Here is a 19173-nt window from a genome sequence, read left to right on the forward strand (position 1 = left end):
TTCGTTGCAAAATCTTCTATTAGAGGCGTGGGTTGTCCTTCTAAGGAACATTCACTGAGCCCTCAGAGTGGAAACATTTATCAGGAATGCGACTCTTTTCCTTACTGCCGAGGAAACGTTAATTTAAAAGCCTACCAAAGCTCCCAGGTAATTCACTTCCGCGTAGAAACCTTTCCTCGCAGCGCCTTCACCCCGGCTCGCCACTACCCAGAGACTGCCACGAGGGGGCAGCTGGCGGCCGCGGAGCCGGGCCGGGCGCTCGGCGGTCGCTTGCTCTCGCCTGGCGCGCGGCTCTCGGCCGTGGATTAGCGCCTCTGCGGACGTGGGAGGCCGCGGGCCCCGCCCCCGGTCGGCGGCGGCGGCCCAGCGCGGCACTCGGCGCCGCGAGCGGAGAGGCGCGGCGGGCGCGACCGGCGGGCCGGGGCACGGGGGTGCGCGCTGCCTTCCGGGGTGCCGTCCGCGCGCCAGGGCGCGGGCAGCTCCGGGGGCTTCTGGGGCGGGCCCCGGGCTCGGGGCGCCGGGACCATGGCGCTGCGCGCCCGGGCGCTCTACGACTTCAGGTCGGAGAACCCGGGCGAGATCTCGCTGCGGGAGCACGAGGTGCTGAGCCTGTGCAGCGAGCAGGACATCGAGGGCTGGCTCGAGGGCGTCAACAGCCGCGGCGACCGCGGCCTCTTCCCGGCCTCGTACGTGCAGGTGATCCGCGCCCCCGAGCCCGGCCCGGCGGGCGACTGCGGCCCTGGCGCTCCTGCCCGCTACGCCAACGTGCCGCCCGGCGGCTTCGAGCCCCTGCCCGCCGTGCCGCCCGCCTCCTTCAAGCCGCCGCCGGACGCCTTCCAGCCGCTGCTGCAGCCGCAGCAGGCGCCGCCGCCGAGCACCTTCCAGCCGCTGGGCGCGGGCTTCCCGTACGGCGGGGGCGCCCTGCAGCCGTCGCCGCAGCAGCCCTACGGCGGCGCCTACCAGGTCAGCCAGGGCAGCGACGACGACTGGGACGACGAGTGGGACGACAGCTCCACGGTGGCGGACGAGCCGGGCGCGCTGGGCAGCGGCGCCTACCCGGACCTCGACGGCTCGTCGTCCGGAGGCGGCGCGGCCGGCCGCTACCGCCTGTCGACGCGCTCCGACCTGTCGCTGGGCTCGCGCGGCGGCTCGGCGCCCCCGCAGCACCAGCCGCCGGGGGCCAAGAGCTCCGCCACCGTGAGCCGCAATCTCAACCGCTTCTCCACCTTCGTCAAGTCGGGCGGGGAGGCCTTCGTGCTCGGCGAGGCGTCGGGCTTCGTGAAGGACGGGGACAAGCTGTGCGTGGTGCTGGGGCCCTACGGCCCCGAGTGGCAGGAGAACCCCTACCCCTTCCAGTGCACCATCGACGACCCCACCAAGCAGACCAAGTTCAAGGGCATGAAGAGCTACATCTCCTACAAGCTGGTGCCCACGCACACGCAGGTGCCGGTGCACCGGCGCTACAAGCACTTCGACTGGCTGTACGCGCGCCTGGCCGAGAAGTTCCCCGTCATCTCGGTGCCCCACCTGCCCGAGAAGCAGGCCACCGGCCGCTTCGAGGAGGACTTCATCTCCAAGCGCAGGAAGGGCCTGATCTGGTGGATGAACCACATGGCCAGCCACCCGGTGCTGGCGCAGTGCGACGTCTTCCAGCACTTCCTGACGTGCCCCAGCAGCACGGACGAGAAGGCCTGGAAGCAGGGCAAGAGGAAGGCGGAGAAGGATGAGATGGTGGGCGCCAACTTCTTCCTGACCTTGAGCACGCCGCCCGCCGCCGCCCTCGACCTGCAGGAGGTGGAGAGCAAGATCGACGGCTTCAAGTGCTTCACCAAGAAGATGGACGACAGCGCGCTGCAGCTCAACCACACGGCCAACGAGTTCGCGCGCAAGCAGGTGACCGGCTTCAAGAAGGAGTATCAGAAGGTGGGCCAGTCCTTCCGCGGCCTCAGCCAGGCCTTTGAGCTGGACCAGCAGGCCTTCTCGGTGGGCCTGAACCAGGCCATCGCCTTCACCGGAGATGCCTACGACGCCATCGGCGAGCTCTTCGCCGAGCAGCCCAGGCAGGACCTGGACCCCGTCATGGACCTGTTAGCGCTGTATCAGGGGCACCTGGCCAACTTCCCGGACATCATCCACGTGCAGAAAGGTAAAGCTCGGCCTTTTAGAGCGAAGGACATTGAGTGGTTTTTTTCAAAGGGATGACTTCGAAAGAAGTTCTGCTACCGGTTTTCTGTAATATTCTTCGGGTCCAGAACTGAGCAGGGATGTGCAGAAGTAGGCCGTTTCCCCCAGAGTGTAAGGTGGATGTCAGACTGATAGCTTTCTCCTTACAATGCTTCCGGACAGGGAGTGAGTACTCTAAAAAGAAGTTCCTGAGAAGAATTTCTATGACGGTGCTATCTATCGTTTTAGAGTTTGAATAGTTGAGGAATGAGCTTCTCCAGTCTGTAGTCTTGTGACTAGAAAAGAACTAGAAGGAACTCAGACTTTGTTAAGCATACACTTGAACACTGTAGTGGCACTTAGTGATGGGTTTTGAAAGCAAGGAAGAAATGGGGGAGAAAGATATCTGCAATTACAAGTTAAGCCAGTGCTCATCCTCTATACTTCTGAACTCCCTGCTTTGGTAGAGGAATTCTCTTGGGCAATTTAAGAACTTGCTGAATAGGCTTCTTGCTTGCAACTTTTGTAAAAACGAAGTAAAAGCCTCACTCTAACTTAAGGAAGTTTAAAGAAAATGCATTTCTCTAAGCTTAATAATTTTCAGTTTGAAATCTATTAACAGCCGGAAATTAAGAATGTAATTTTGGAAGTTGATGTAGGGAAACTACACAGATTATGTATACTCTGAGTATCTGAGAACAGTGTTTCCAGTATAATTTTTTATTGTTATTACTAAGTTCTTAGAGATACTAACTTTTGTTAAAGCACTCAGATTTGCAAAACAAATTTTAATACAGTAATTAGAGCCGTGGTGCCTCTCTTAATGCTATGAATTTGCATTCTCCTATAATGCCTTGAGAGAGAGAGATTGGGGAGGTGTTGGAGTTAGGGAGGTGGTCTTGCTTGTGGAAGTCCAGTGTAGAAGCAGAGTGGGAAGATGGAGTCCTCTAATGCAGGAGCTCTTAACCTTTTTTGTTTCACAGACCCCTTTGCCAGTCAGGTGAAAACCACAGACCCCTTACTAAGTCCACACTACACTGTGTATTATTTAATAAATATATCACACCCGCACCAACATGTCCCCACAAGAATAATGCTTTTTGAATTTCAGTGCAAGCTCACGGACCTCTTATTAAGAATCCCTGATCTAATGGGACCCCCTGTGCTGGCCAGTGGAACCCTCCGTAGGTCATCAGTCTGGCCTCCTAGCAGAGGCTTTCCATGATGAGGCCCTCACTGTACTTCCAGGTGGCCAGTCCATTTGTGGACATCCCTGCTCTTTGAGACACTCTTGAATTGACTAAAATTTGCCTCTCTTGAGTCTTCCTCTTCCCTGATTCTCTGCATGCAGTAAGTCTATTCTCATTCACATGTCTGCCCTCAGACAGACCGAGATAGCAGTCTTACTTCCTTCCCTTTCCAAGTGTGTGACTAGTCTTCTGATTTACCGTGGGGGGAGGAGTGTGTCTCCCTTGCTGATATGTACCCTGACACTTCTGCAGTACTAACTTTGGTTGAGAAGAGTAACTTTCTCAGTAATTAAAAACTTGTGATGCCTAAGATTGAGTTAGCTTTTTGAGCAACCACATTACCTGCACCTACCTGCTTGCTACTACATTCATTATGTCATCTTTTGCATAATTTGTTGTGAGTTCTTGACTTACTGGCTAGTGCAGGTGGAAGTGACTTTGAGCCCTTAAGGCAGGACTTTCTGTTTAAATTCCACTGTGTAACTAACATCATTGTCTGGACCCTTGCTGCTACTTTTTTTTTTTACATATTTCTGTGAGTTCATGCAAATTGTTGGCAAGTGGCCGAAAGAGGTCAAGTACAGAACCCTGGGACACCGGAGACTGTCTACTCCAGGGTGGCATCATTCATTCACTGATTTCACTGTCATTCATTCTACACACCCAAAATTATGTGGCAACCTTTGTCAAGTGCTCTCCTGTTGTTATTATTTATTAGAAAAGGTACAGTGCCTGTTCTAAGTTATATTTTTAGTTTTTAGTTTGTAACAGTAGTCTACTTAGTCTGTCAACCATCTAGTTTTTGTTTGTTTTTTTAATTCCAGAACTGAAATTGTTATCTGTTGCTCGGAATTTAAAAGCCTCCTTCATTAAAACTAGTGCCATTTTATGTCGTTTAAATGAATTCAAGGGGACTAAATGTAATCTCTAGAAACTTTGGAAAGAACAGTAGCTGATACTCAATATAGTTTGTGCTAGAGCACAACTATATAGAGGTGTCCAGCGTACAGGGAGCTTGTGTCCTCTATTGACATCTTTGGAATGTACTGCCGTTAAAGCTATAGTTTGCAGTACCTAAAAATTACTATTGCTTGCAGCCAGTGTTTATCAGGGTTGCTATTTTTGGTGATTTTTAGGAATACAGATGAGACATATCGTAAACTAGGCTAAAGCTTTTAAGCATGTTCAGGACTTGTGGTTGTAAAGAGCAGTGCAGTTTTTTCCCTCCCTTAACTACGCAGTTGCTATTGGAGTGAATCTTTCTAAGACTGAGCACTTGGGGATTTTGTGTATAGGTTGTTTTTTCCTCCAAGGTCTCAGCATAATCACATCAAAGGCCTTACTGTGACTTTTGAGAACAGGTAAATAAAAACCTCTTAGCAATATTTAAACAACCTTTTGTTGTAAGTATTTGGTCCAAAGTTTAGTCTTCAAATTAGGGAGAAATTTTAAAATAAAAAAAAAAATTAAACTGATTGTTTCGCTTGTGAAGTTCTTATAGTTTAAGAGAAAACCAATTTCACTACGTTTACACTTTATGTTTTAATGGTATATGAGGAGGTCAACATTAAGATGAGGTAGACCCTAATTAGAAAGTGCCTTTTTATTATAAAAGCAGTTAAGAAGGAGAATTAGACAGGTTTTTTCTCAATTCCCAGGAGAAGGGAATGGAACATTAAGTGCTTCTTAGTTTTTTCCTTATGCAGAAGACTCTTGTGTGGTTAGTGAGGTTTTAGAGTGTTCTAGGCCTGTACTGTTTTAGACCTGTGCTGTAGTGTAGCTGTGAGTCACGTGGCTATTTAAATTTAAGTTAAATTAAAAATCCAGGTCCTTGGTCACACTAGCCATACTTCAGGTGTTAGCTAGTGGCTACTGTGTTGCCCAGCAGAGAGAGAGAACATCTGTCATCCCAGAAAGTTCTGTTGGATGGGGCTATGCTAGACAATTGGCAGTAGTTTAACTATGTCCTAACTTTCTCCAGCAAATTAAAGTACTTTCCATTTAGCCTTTTTTAAAATTTTATTGGATCATCTCATGGCATCCTCCTTCCCAAAGAGGCTTAAGATTTAAAACTTGGAGGAGGGGCAGGTTCTGCTGAATCGCTCTTTACAGAAATTCCCAGGCACTCAATCTGTGAGTAATGTTTCACTGGCTTTGCAGTCTACCTTCATGCTTGGTTCAGAAAATACAGCTGGTCTTCACATAGACGTTTGGGTTCTGTGAGGAACCAGTTACGGAAGCAGGGTGGAAAACTCAAATACTCTCAAATGTGGTGGACCGCCATTTTTCCAACTACTTTTAATATTGAAACCATTGCTTAAATTTAATAATGGTTTTGAGCTAAGTACTTTCTACAAAAGGTAAGAAAGCAAGCCATGTTTCCTTCAGCTAAATGAGAGTTCTAGAATTCTAATTTTTTGGTAAGCTAATGGGGTCTTAGATAAGCAGACCTCTTTAGATGAGTGGACTAGAGTGAAACAAGGAGGAAGGCAGTTTGCTATAGTTTGCAGCACATTAGATGGGAATTTGGAATCTGAATTTTATTTGTATTTTGTTTTGACTTAACAGGACTCCCTTAAATTCTTTGTTCATAGGCAGCGAATTGATCCCTAATGGGCAGTACACACTTGCCTATCACTGACGAGCTTTGTAACCTAGTGGTCTCAATTTTCTTTTCTTGAAATGATAGCACTTTATCTCCTCCCTCATTATCATCTATGCCTGCAGTATGCTTCTTTAATGCTGATGTTAGTAAGTTTGGGGTACTATAGAGAATATAATTTGCTGTCAGCTTTTTAGTGTATACAGTTTTGTTTCCAAAGATGTGATTAATTTCTAGTATGAAACTAAATCTGGGTGGCAGTGGACTAATAGTTTAAAAGCTTTAGGTAATCTCTTGGGGGATATTGTGAAAGGGAAAGACTGTCAGAGGTAGATTATGAGAAATGTTGTTTTCATCTTTTTTTTTGAATATGGACTAGATAGTTGTAGGGAGCCAGAGTGAAATTTCTTTATCCACGTAAAGGGTATAAAATCATATAAAAATGGTTTCTTGATAAAATCTAGTCTTTATGTGAAGAACAAGGAGGCAGGATTACACAAATAGGCAGTCCTGTTTTCTGAACTCTTAAATATGCAGAGTCTTCTTCATTGCTCTTTGTAAATGTTCCACATGGAGCCTTTTCTACCAAAAATAGTCCCAGGACCTCAGGAATAGGATACTAGTTGTGGGCATTATCAGTCTTACTGGGTAGAATTTCACCATTGTGCTTCCTCTTAGTCCCTTAGACGTTAACTAAAGATAGCCAGAGTCCCGGCAGGTGCCCAAGGTAAGTAAGGCAGGGCTGTAGTGAGATCTTTTTTGTCTGCTCTCCAGCCTCCTGCAGCTAAAAATAGCCCTGAGAGGGTGGTGCCAGGAGTACAGACAAAAGTTCCAGTAATTTGGGCTGTTTGCAAACTCACCCTCATTTTGAAACATTTGGGCTGGCAAGTGAGGCCACTCAGCCCCATCCTAATTGCACCTATCAGTTGCACCTGTTTTTTTAGCCCCATCTGGGTTGCACCTATACCTCCTCTCCCTTACCTCCGCTCCAGCTAGTCTAAGGAGACTTCAGTTCTAACCTTAACCTTTGGCCCAGTGTGTATTTTCTTAGTGAAAATAAAGTAACTCTGGGGGCTTCAGAAGTAGATGACTTAGTTCCTTGGTTAAAACATAATTATAAGTGGCCAAGAAGATGCTGGTTATAAGCTTTGTGGAGTTCTGCTTATATTATTCTGTCACTGGTTCCTCACACTTCTCGTTTGCACACGGAGCCCTCCTCAGTACCACATTGGGGAGCCCAGTAGGTCCTGCTGGTGACAGCAGGACTGAAAGGAGACCCGGGAGCCCACACTCCCACCGCGGCTTCTTCCAGTAACTCTCAGAGCACTGTGGGCTCACTTGGACTTTTCTCTATTTAGAAATGTCATCTGCACGGGTTTCTGAGTAGTCATCTCAGGATTTCCAAACACTATGGTAGAACCCAAACAACTGACAAGCTCTTTAAGGGAAACATATGTTTCCGTTAAACTATGTTCCTTTTCTTCAGGCTGAATAAATTTTTAAAAATCAGTTATGTTGTTTCAAAGTGTTTTGAAGTCAGATTTTAATATCAGGTTAGATTTAATTTGCTCTCTCTTTGTGAAGCTCCATGACATCATTAACTAAATGATTATCACAAATAAAACGGCCCAAGTAAATTAGTAAGTAGTGCTTAGCCCTGTCGGATGAGATTGTATTCAGAAGACCTGTACCATTTGCTCTCCCACGTTTTTGTGCACAGACTAGATTCTAGTTCTCTGCTGGTGTCTTTGGAGGGCTGGGCAGGTCTCTGGTCCTTGGTGAGTTCTTTGACTAGTGCGGGCAAAGGAAACCGGCTGTGGCAATGCAGTGTACAGGTCCAGATAGCCTGTTCAGGAGGCGAAGGGCCCTGAGGGGACCACACCCGCCCTGAGAGGGCCGTCCTGAGTCGGAGGAGCCAGCACAGTTAGCCATGGCAGTGCCACACGGTGAGCCTGGGGACTGCCAGCAAGAAGCCCATGTGCAGAGTCTCAGTGCCTGGGGAGCCCACCTCTGCCGGGAATCTGGCCCGATGGTGCAGGACTGTGACAAGAGCCTTGGACAAATTATTTAACCTCTCTGAGACTCTCTCTTCTCAGTGGCAAAGTGGGGACACTTCCTTACAAGGTTGTCATGAAGAGTAAATGTTATGGCTCATAGTAGCTACTCATTAAATGCTTAATTTTTGAAAAGTAGAAAGGTGCCTTTAAAATGAGAGACGCTCTCCTTTAAAAGGCGGTTCTAGTAATCTTATGGTCCATCTGGCAGCCTGTTACCACCAGAATTGCAGGCAAAGTACACAAGCCCAAGGAGTCATTGATACAGCAATTAAATAATATATTTTGATAAGGTTTTCTTGTACTGCACACCCAAAAGTAATGATAACAGATGGATAAATGTGGGCCTCGTTGGGAGTCACTAGCTTGTTGTTGTTCACATTGAAGAATTTATGCAAATTTTCTCCTGCAAACCTCCTCCCTGCCAAATTACTGTGCTCTGGCACAAATGATGTTAACATCTCCTAGTTTCAGTTCCCTCATCTGTAAATACGAGGTTAATGATTTCCTAAGTACCATTTTGTTTTGATTTTTTTTTTAATAGCTTTGTTCCTGCATTGAAAATAAAACCCCTTTATGTATACAGTAAACATTTAAACATTCTTGTAGACTGGTTTTAGTAGTGTTCTATCTGCTTCTGTGATTTTGTAATCTGGGGAGCATGAAAATCTATGTCAGTTGATGTGAAGGAAAACATACGCGTGTTTAATTCAGGTCAGCACATATGCATGAGGGCTTACCCCTCCCCGCGCTGCCAGTGTGAAAGTGATTCATACCTGCCCGCTGCCACCTGCTCCTGTTGGTTCCCAGCTGTTCTGAAGCTGAGGCGTAATGGGCAACTGGGGCAATTCTCTGACCCAAATGAAGGATGTAATTAACTGGGCCACCGAAGGGATGAATTGTGATGGCTTTTCCCTCTGGCAAAGCATATTTCACTTTGAGTTCTAAATACTGTCTCTTCTCCAAGAGCAGAAACAATCTGATGCTGATCTTATATTTATAGCTTGATTAGACTTTATTCTGAATGTTTTAGCCTATGTATCATTGCCACACCTCATTTCTTAGAACTTTTAATCTCTCACTGTGATTTGACTTCTAGAGCTGGATAATGTAGGTTCATGTATTATTTAGCAGGTAGGATGACAGTGAATAGGGAAAATCGTTAGATTTATTCATAGGACCATCTAAAAAGATAAATTTGCTTTTATTCAACAAATAATTTAAGTGCCCATCATAGGTCAGGCACTCTTAGAGATAGTAGGGCTGTATCAGGGGCCTGAACAAAGATCCTCACCTTTACGTTATAGCAGGATGGAGACACACAATGACAAACACACACAGTGAGTAAATTATAATGTATGTTCAAGTGTGGTGTGTGTTAAGGAAAAAAAAAAGTGGAACAGGGTAAGAGGGTGTGGGAGGCAGGATGAAGTATTAAAAAGTTTGGTCGGAGTAAACCTTATTGAGAAGTTAAGAGTTCAGCAGAGGCCTGGAGGAGGTGTGGGAGTTAGCCAACAGGTATCTGAAGTTCGAGCTTTTCAGGCAGAGGGTACAGCTAGAGGCAGAGGCCCTGTGGTGGCCTGTGCCAGGGTACTGAGGAACAGCAAGGAAGGCAGGTGATTGGAGCAAAAGAGGGGTCTAGTAGGAGATAAGATCATGGGAGGTCGCATTTGTAGGGCTTTGTAGGTCATTGTCAGGCTTGGAATAAAAGCCCGAGTGAGATGGGAGCCATCACAGAGATGTGCGGCAAAGAACGATGTCCACCCTGACCTTTTAACGGGCCTTCCCTGGTTGCTGTGTTGAGACTGGCCTATGGGTAATCAAGGGTAGGAGCAGGGAGACCAGCAGGAGACTGCTCCAGTCATCAGATGATAGTGACTCGGACCTGGGTGGGGGCAGCAGAGGTGAGAAGGGGTCTGACTCTGGGTTTATTTAAAGGTGGAATCAACAGATTTTCCTGAGGGATCCCCTGTGGAGTATGAAGGGAAGAGGCGGGCTGATGGTTATGGTTTTTGGCCCAGCCTACAGTAAGAATGGAGTTTCCATCAGATGACAAGGGGACGGCTGTGAGCAGAGAGGGGGATGATGAATCAGGGCTTTACTTTAATCCTGTTAGGTTGAATGGCTCCTGTGCTCCATTCCACATCCCCCCCCCCCCCCCCGCAACACTTGCACAGGCAGCCGGGCCTCGGATGTGGTCCTCTTTCCTTGGTGTGTCCTACTTTGATCACTTTTCGGTAACTATAGCTGAGCCAATGCTGAACGGTGTGATGAAGTTTACACGTTGCTCGGTGATGGGCTAGTGTGTGCTGATCATGTTTTCATGTTCCTATATATACTACATATGCCACTATTACATGCATAGTAAGGTGCTTAGTGAAAGTTTGTTGGATTATTTAAGATTAATGAAATAGGTACTCAAGAAGTACAGCCTGGTTGGTTTTGAAGCAGTTGTTATCTGATTTATAGAAAGTTTTTGTTTTTCTGTTTATATGATGATGGATAACAGTTTAAAAGTGTACAGGAAATAAATGATAGGATCTGGATATATTTTTTGGATGAGTGAAGACATTAATTAATATGTGAGTGATTTAAAAGTCTTGGACATCTGTACTCATAAAATAATTTTCCACAATTCATTGGGGAAAGGAAAGGAAGTTTGAAAATGCTTTATTTTATATGCCTGAAAAATTAATTTTATGTACCACATGATTTCATTTTATATTGGTTCTTGGTGCTTAAAAGTGTATGTGTGTGTGTTTGTATTTCTTCTCTGGTAAGTAAGCTTTAATTAAAATATTTTTTCTTTGAGGCTCCTTTTGCTTAATTTGGAGCATAAGATCCAGAGAGAGTGCATTCACCGTGTTTGTTGATGTGGATACACAAAGCACTGAGTGTAGGTGTTGAGTGATAGGTACCTGCCCTCGTGGAGGTACAGTTCTATAAGGGAGGAAGGCTGTGTGCACAGAAAATTGAAATTTTACCTAGTGCAGAGAGTAAAGAGAGTGCATGGGAGTTTAAAGGAAGGAGAATAACTTAATCTGTGTGAGAAGTTTGTGTGGGTTGTGTTTGGTTTTCCCCTTTGGAAAATGGCAGTATTCTGACATTTGGAGGATCATAGGTGAAGAGCATTCTTGATCTTGGAAATGCACGAGGATAGGTTTGATAAGTACATACTAGCTGAGTTTTGGAATGTAAGTCACATTAAGGAAACTATTGCACTTTAATGTACCATTTGATAAAGAGTTATCAAATGCCTGTTGGATACCCAGTGCTTTCAAGGACTGCTCAACTCAGGTCAGTGAAAAAGACAAGAGGAGATCTCACAATCAGGGAAATGTGCAACAGGACAGAGGGAGGGAGTAATTAACTACGGGAAATGACTAGGAGGATTCAGGGTGACTTCTCTCGCTGTCAGTCTAAGAAGAGTTTTGAAAAGCAATTGGAAGTTTGCCAAGCAGGCAGCATGGGGTGAGCATTCTGGGCAGAGAGAGCCATACATGCAAAAATCAGGGACTAAATCCTGGCTGCCTATCAGAGCCAGCCGTGGACTGGTTCCAGCTGTGAATTGGGCCCCACCCTAGACCTATTGAATCAGTATCTCAGGGGCGTGGGACCTAGACTTGGACCTTCTTAGTAAACACTCCTCAGGTGATGTAGATGTGCTGCTAGTTTAAAACTGCTGTGGGAGGTAATGGTGGGGCCATCCCAGAAGATCAAACAAGGTACAGGTTTGGTCAGGTCTGTGCTTACATGGACAGATGCTGGTGGCAGGGGGAAAGTGTGGCCCGGAGTGGGGCAAGATGGGAAGCTCTTGCAAATAATCCAGGCGAGACACAATGAAATTCTACACCGTGGCAGTGTTGGTGGGGGTGGGGAGGAGAAGACAGAAGATCCCCTTGCCTCCAGGAGTTGGGTGAGGAACAGAGCCGTGTTCAGTATAAGAGGACCTGCCGACTGTAGACTGGGGGGCCACCAGAGGAGGTGGCTTGGGGCAGGAGTCTGCAAACTGCAGCTGGTGGGCCAAATCCAGCCAGCTACCTATTTGATTTAAGCCCTTGAGCTAAGAATAATTTTTACATTTTTAAATGATTCCATTTTAAATGGCTTTGTAAATACCTACATAATAACCTCAATTTTGCCTCTTGGCCTACTAAGCCTAAAATATTTACTATCTAGCCTTTTAAGAAAAAAGAAGGAAAAGCAGGTTGGACTGCGAGTATGGAGTAGTACTCATAATTGCCATTTACTGAGTACCAGTGTGACCAGCGGTATTTTGGGCATATTATACACAGTACATCTTAACTCCATCCAGGGGTGGGTGTGATGGCAGAGTGGTTGTGAGCATGACTTCTACAACCAGCTGGACCTGGGTTTTGAGTTCCTGCCACTTTCACTCTGTAACCTTGGACAATGAACTTAAGTTTTCTCAGCCTCAGTTACCTTGTGTATTTATATGGTGTAACTATCTAATATTTTAGATTCTTTATTATTAGCTCTTAACTACCCGGTGGGTTATAATCTTCATTTAATGGCTGTGAAGACTGAGGATAAGGGAAGTTAAGTGATTTCCAGGATCACATGGTTAATAAGGAGAGCCAGAATTTGAACTGATTCTTGCCTTGGCTTGAGCCTGGTGCTCTTTACACTACAATAAGTACTATGCATGCCAGAAAGTTGAGTTTTCTCTTTAGCCACTGAAGACTTTAAACTGAACAGTGACATCTTAACTATCATAAAAATAGCTCAGGTGTTTTGAGGGCCTACTATGTGCTGGGCACTGTGCTTTGTATTTTATACTCATTACATCACCTTAAATGTCACAGAAGCTTTTGAGGTAAGCATTTTTATTATCCTTAATTACAAATGAGGAATGGAGCACTGACAGATAAACTACTTCTTTGTTTCTGGAGGTGCCTTCCCTTTTGCATGGCCTGGTCCACCAAGGCAGTGCTCAGGAAGTTGGTCCTGTTGGCCGCGGGCAGAGTGAACAGGTTGTGACAGGAGGGCAAGCAGCGGTTGAGTTCGAGACACCAACCAGGTAGAATGGGCAGGACTTTGGTGAGGGGCCAGCTTTCCTGAGGAGCAAGTATTACCCTTGAGGTTTAAGTTTGGGCGATAGGAAGTGGTAATGCCAGTAATAGAAATAGGTTAAGAAGAGGAGCAGAATTCAGAGGAAACATGAAGACTGGAGCTGAAGGGAGTCTTAAAATCCTACTTTCTGGGCCTCTTATTGCATTTAATTATTTTGGCATTTGTGATTTTCACAAAAGCCACTTATTATCTGTGGTGAGACATGTTTAAGTATTAATAAATATTGTCAGCAAGGGTAGTATGTAAGTTTTTGTGTTTTCTGTCTTAGACTTTAAACTTTATGTATAGTTTTCAGTACTTTGTTTTGTCTTTAGTTGGTTATTTATGATCTAATTCTAAGAAGTCCAGGTGTGGCCAGAGTGGACTCATAGCCACCGGACATCTGCTACCTGCCTGCATGAGTTAGCAGGAGTTCACGGGGTGAGGGCCGTGCTTAAGTTGAGAACAGCTGACTCAGCGTCATTCCCAAGGCTCAGCGCTGGTCAGGGATGTGGCGTGCCCGTCGTGGTGGCCACAGTGGGGGCACCTTTGTAAGAGATGCATGGTTACTAGTATAAAATCCTCTGACTCGCACTGAGGAGAAATGGTTAAGGCTTGTGCTGCTCACGGATCAGTACCACAGTAGTTTAGCAGTTTGTAACAATGAAGTTTACAATTACAACTAAAGTTTAAAAACTAGACATTATAAAGAGCTGGTACCAATTCGGTCCCTTCCTGGCCCATACAGACAGCCTTGTCAGTGTCTGTTAGAGTCCCTTTAGCTTGTCTCCCTTTAGCTACACAGAAAGAAGAAACCAAGGCTTTAACTTTAAAGGTGGTTTGCAAAGTTCATGCTTCTCTCGCAACAGAAAAAAGTCTTATGAAACGAAGGGTTAACCAAACCCAAGGTGCTGACAGCTAGCAAATGTATCTAATGCTACTTTATTTGTAAAGTACAATCTTCATGCATGCATAGCAGGTAACGATATAATTAGGAAATTAGAAATTGTGAACTGTAGACCTCAGGCATCAATTGTTTTCTCTGAATTTAAATCATGATAGGGATTTTACTTTACAAATCACTTATTTTTAGAAGTTTTATTATATTCCATGATTATCAAGGATATTCTTTCTACTTCATTTTATAACACTCTGAGTATAAAATCTTTAAGAAAAGGGACAATACATGTTTTGTTCCTGTTCTCAGATTCTCAGATCTTCATCTGTATTTGCTTGGCATAAACAAATCAACATTTTCCACCACTGTATCCAAAAACACTTCTGAAATAAAAGTACACTGTGTTTACAGAACTCTCTTGAATTTATCACCCTAGTCATTTTATCAATAATGTTTAGTATTCAGTATAAGCTGAAACACAAGACCCTTACTTGTATAGAATTTCCTAGCAGTGTACAACTTGTCTTACCAAATAAATTACAAGAAATATAATCATGTAATTTCCTTCTTTTCATTTTTGGAACAACGTGAGTAATAAGGATGTATGTGTATTGTGAGTATAAGTTATCATACTTTTAAAGATGTCTACACTCAGTGAATATTTTCATTCATTTCTGCCCTTAACTCTTGGGCAATTACTGAAACAAACTAAGTGCTACTTACGTTTACCTACAGCAAACTGTTTCTTATTACATCTTCAGGGTCAAACTAAACTCAAAAGCCTGAATTCTTTAAATGGTTAATTTTTTCGTCTTTAAGCAACCAAGTTTATTGTTTCTTTTTGAAATGTATATTCTTGTCCTGACCCTCTTAAAATGACTTAATGGTCTCTTTGCCATTTAGTATATGTATAAGTTAAAAGTGCATTTTCTATTTCTTTTCCGTCCCTTCTTCATCACTTTAGGTTCTCATATGTTAACTGTGTGCACAGTTCCTGACACTCTAACTCCTAGAGTAATCTTTCTGAAACAAAAATGTGAGAAATTTACTCACCAATTTTAAAAGCCTTACAAAGGCTGTCTGTCTCATCTTAAGAATCTTGCAAAGTTCCTACTGTATAAAGTGGAATGCATGGAATATATACAATGCCCTCTGTGATCTGGCTCTCTTACTTGTTGGATTTCATATCTCTCTTGCCTCACCCCTACCTGAATCTTCTGCCCTCTCAGGATGTCATATTCTTCTTACCTGTGCACTTGCTCTTCCCTTTACCTAAAGAAGCTTCTTTGTTGTAACCCCCATCCCATCCCATCCCTTGGTCTTCTTTTGGAATTCTACCCTTTCATCCCAAATTAAAACTTAACAGTGCCATTATGCTTAGTAGTGAAAAACTGAAAACAATCTAATCATTCGTATAGGGAAACAATTTGGTAAATTATGGATTTCCATAATGAATTCCTAGGACAGAACATTATGCAATCATCAAAAATGTTTATACAAATGTTTCACAACAATGTGGGGTATTAGTGTTGGGGTGATATATGGGAGCCCCTTATGATGATATGCATGTTCATTTTGTAACTTCACAACTTTTACTATATGCTTGTTTATGTCTGTTCATGTATGAATGATATACTTCAATTAAATTTTATTTAAACTATTTTCTTAAAGTGAATTTTAAATACTTTGTCTTTGGTTTTTGAGGTTCTTGACTTTTAGAATTTTTTGTCCCCTTCAGAAAACTGCTTTCACTGACTTGAGTTCATTTTCCTATTCGCATACTCCAGAGTTTAATGTGGTCCATACCTGGAGCCCACTAAATATAACTTAGTCCAAGAATACAATTTCGAGGGCCTAGAAGTAGTTGCTCATCCCTGAAACCTTGTTGGCTTCCACTAGGCAGGGGGTGTGGGTGTTGGGTCCTGTGTCTTGAAGCTGGTCCTGGGGCTTTGAGGTCCCGATGGGTGAAGCAGCCCTTCGGCCAGGTGCTCAGGGACCACCCGGGTTGGGGAGTCAGGCAGACCGGGGTTCACTTGCAGCCTTGCACCTTTGGTGAATGTTTAGCTTCCCTAAGTTTCAGCTTCCACCTCTGAAAATGGGGGTAATAATTGCTTTCCCCTCTGGGATAACGAGGAGAAAATGAGATGAACAAAGTGCTAGGCAGGTGCTCCTGTGATTATTTTGCCGGGATTGAGCCATCCTACCTCTGCAGAGATGAATTTTGGCCTTCGTGTTTTTGAGAAGTTTTACTGAAAAGAATGTGAAGGAGAAACTGGAGCAGAGGAGAGAAAGGGCACTCAACAAGTAGGTAGAGACCAAAAGAGGGGATGGAAAGGGGAGGGGAAGAGGTTAATGGGGAGTAGGTGGTGAGGAGAGGGTGTGGATACCAGTGATGAGAGGATAAGAAGGAAGTAGGCCACATTGGCCAAATTAGCATTTTCTTTTAACGTTTTGCAAGTACAGGGAATGAAGAAAAACAGGCTGGCCACTCTGGTCCTGAACTGCTTCTACTCAGCTGTCCTTGTTGCCCGTCAGCCGGTATCCTCATCTGCTCTTCATACATATCGTGGCTTCGGCTTTCTGGGGACTACCTAGGCTGACAGAAAGTGTAGTTATCATTTTTGGCATGTTTATGATTTCAAAATGAAATAAGGTGCCTTGTTTTTTCTTTTTTTTTTTAAAGAGAGAAAATGTAGTCTTTGGATCCCTGTTGCTTAGTGACTGGGCCTTTTGTGTAATTGGTCTGAGGAGGAACAAAACATTCTGAGAAGAGATTTGGTTGAGGAAAAGAAGGCAAAGTTCAGGTTCAGAACTTTGCAACACCAGGTAGGCTGCAGGCACCTTGAAAAACCAGCGAGTCCTTTGGGGCCCTGAGGAAATGGAAGAGAAGGGCATAAAGAGGGAAAATTCTGGGGGGGGGCTAGACAACTTCTTAAACAGAGTTTAGGGCTTACCCTCATTAAAGTGCCTTCTCTCCTCTTTTTCTCTCCTCTTCTCTCCTCTCCTTTTCTCTTCTCCTTTTTCTCTCCTCTTCTCCCCTCTCCTCTCCTCTCCTCCTCTCCTCTTCTCCTTTTCTCTTTTTTTGTCTTACTCTGCTGGGTCACAATTTGCCAGAAAAATTATTTTTCCTTGAAAATCAGAAGGAAGAAAATTATATAGTATAGTGTGTGTAATGCAACTGCATTTGCTATAATAGTGTGCTTAGCTCAGCTTGCAGTGGGTTCTTCATATGTGCTGATTGACTCAGTGACACCAGAGCCTCACTACTCTGGTTCTAGGGGGAAAAAAAAGGCATTGAAATGCTTCTTGAACCAGTTTTACAGATGGAAATTATTTAATGGCATGCTGCGTAAATAATGGACACTTTTGAAAATGGTGCTCACTTCCTGGATCTTAATTTATAAAATGAGTTAATATTTGAGTTTGAGCCCTTTAATAAGGAAATATTAAGGAACCTTATCATATGATTATATTATTTTGTTTCAATTATTTTGTATTCATTGCGAAACATGGTTAACATAATCCCTCAAAAATTGAATACCTATGTATTATAAACAAGGTTGTAGTTATTTCATGCTTTGCTCTTCCAGCCTGAGCTTATTTTAAAAACTATACAGTCAGGAAACTATGTGGCTAAGTGATTGGGCTCCCATCTACCATATGGGGGATCCTGGGTTCGGTTCCTGGGACTTCCTGGTGAAGGTGAAGCTGGCTCGCGCCGCAGAGAGCTGGCCCATGCCTTGAACTGACACAGCAAGATGACACAACAACAAAAGAGACACAGAGGAAGGACATAAGAGACGCAACAAACCAGGGAGCTGAGCTGGCTCAAGCAATTGAGTGCCTCTCTCCCACGTTGGAGGTTTCAGGATAGGTTCCTAATGCCCACTAAAGAGAAGACGAGAAGAGAAGACAAGCAGGCACAAAAGAAAGCACAGCGAATGGACACAGAGAGCAGACAGCATGTGCGGGTGGCAGGGCAGGGAGGAGGGGGTAAATAAAATAAATCTTTTAAAAAAATTAAAACTATACAAGATGACTGACAGTGATCAGATACATAGAACAAAGTTAGGAGAGAGGTGGGAATACATTTTTTTAAAGCAATTTTACTGAGACATTCACGTTCCATACGGTCCATCTAAAGTGTATATTCAGTGGCTTTTGGTATAATCACAGAGTTGTACATTCATGGCTACAATCAATATTTAGAGCCTTTTCATTACTCCAGAAAGAAAAGCCCCTGACCCCTTAGCAGTCAACTCTCTGTCCGTCTGTCCTTCCCCTGCCATATATATCCACTAATCTAATTCTCTGTCTATAACTTTAATTAGTAATTAAATTGAGTGCTCAACTGAAAATTCATTCTGAACTTAAAAGCCCTTTTCTGAGTGGGGAATCTCCATGAGCGTTTCTGCCTCCCTCCTCAGAGCTCTGCTAAGGGAGAAGCCGTTGAAATGTGCTGAAGCCTTGGTGGGCAGTTTTGGAGGGCATCCGGGTTACTTTTGCCTTTTGGAATCACAGTATTGACATGATCCCACAGAATGAGCATTGCCTCACTTTAAGTTTTCCTGTGCTTCAAATACATTTGGAGAATATATTTCTCAGTTGTATAGCTTAGGGAGGCTATACTCTTTCATGTGTTACCTTCTTATAAATCATACTTTCTTCTGAAGTAGAAACATTAGTACTTTGGTTTTTTCCTTCAAAGAATATACTCACATTGTTCTGTATTGTCAGCCCCTTATTTAATCTCAAAATATAATACTTGCCTACATTTTCTTTTCATAATAAAATCTTAGTGACTCACAACCTTCCTCTCCTCGGCAATTTCCTGTAAGCCACCACACCAGCGAACCAAGGGTGCCTACAACTGCAAGCAGGAGAATTGCATCCATCAACCATGTGGGATCTAAGCCCCCTCTGTTTTTAGAGGTGGAGTGGACATGACCATCCCAGGGTCCACAGGATGGAGGAATAAAATAAGGATTAGAGTGGGCTTACTGGTATTCTACTACAGAACTATTGTGACTCTAGCAGTTGAAGAAACTGTGTCATCGATGTGGAGACAGTGGCAATGGTAGTTGCTGAGGGCAGGGAGAGGGAAGAAGAGATGTGATATGGAGGCATTTTTGG

The 19173-nt window shown here is 44.3% G+C and overlaps 1 protein-coding gene across 2 annotated transcripts in view; it reads left to right on the forward strand.

The window, feature by feature from the left end:
* Positions 1-370: 370 nt before the first annotated feature.
* SNX18 (sorting nexin 18) overlaps positions 371-19173 on the forward strand; it is a 112044-nt gene continuing 93241 nt past the window's right edge. Inside the window, exon 1 of one of the 2 annotated variants that reach the window (XM_004483481.5) lies at positions 371-2146. In XM_004483481.5, the coding sequence (XP_004483538.1) occupies positions 526-2146 (1621 nt within the window). In that variant the 5' untranslated portion in view covers positions 371-525. The remainder of the gene's footprint in view (positions 2147-19173) is intronic. The other variant, XM_058308975.2, reaches the window with a different exon arrangement.

The sequence above is a fragment of the Dasypus novemcinctus genome, chromosome 2 (genome assembly GCF_030445035.2).
Source record: "Dasypus novemcinctus isolate mDasNov1 chromosome 2, mDasNov1.1.hap2, whole genome shotgun sequence".
Lineage (NCBI taxonomy): Eukaryota > Metazoa > Chordata > Mammalia > Cingulata > Dasypodidae > Dasypus > Dasypus novemcinctus.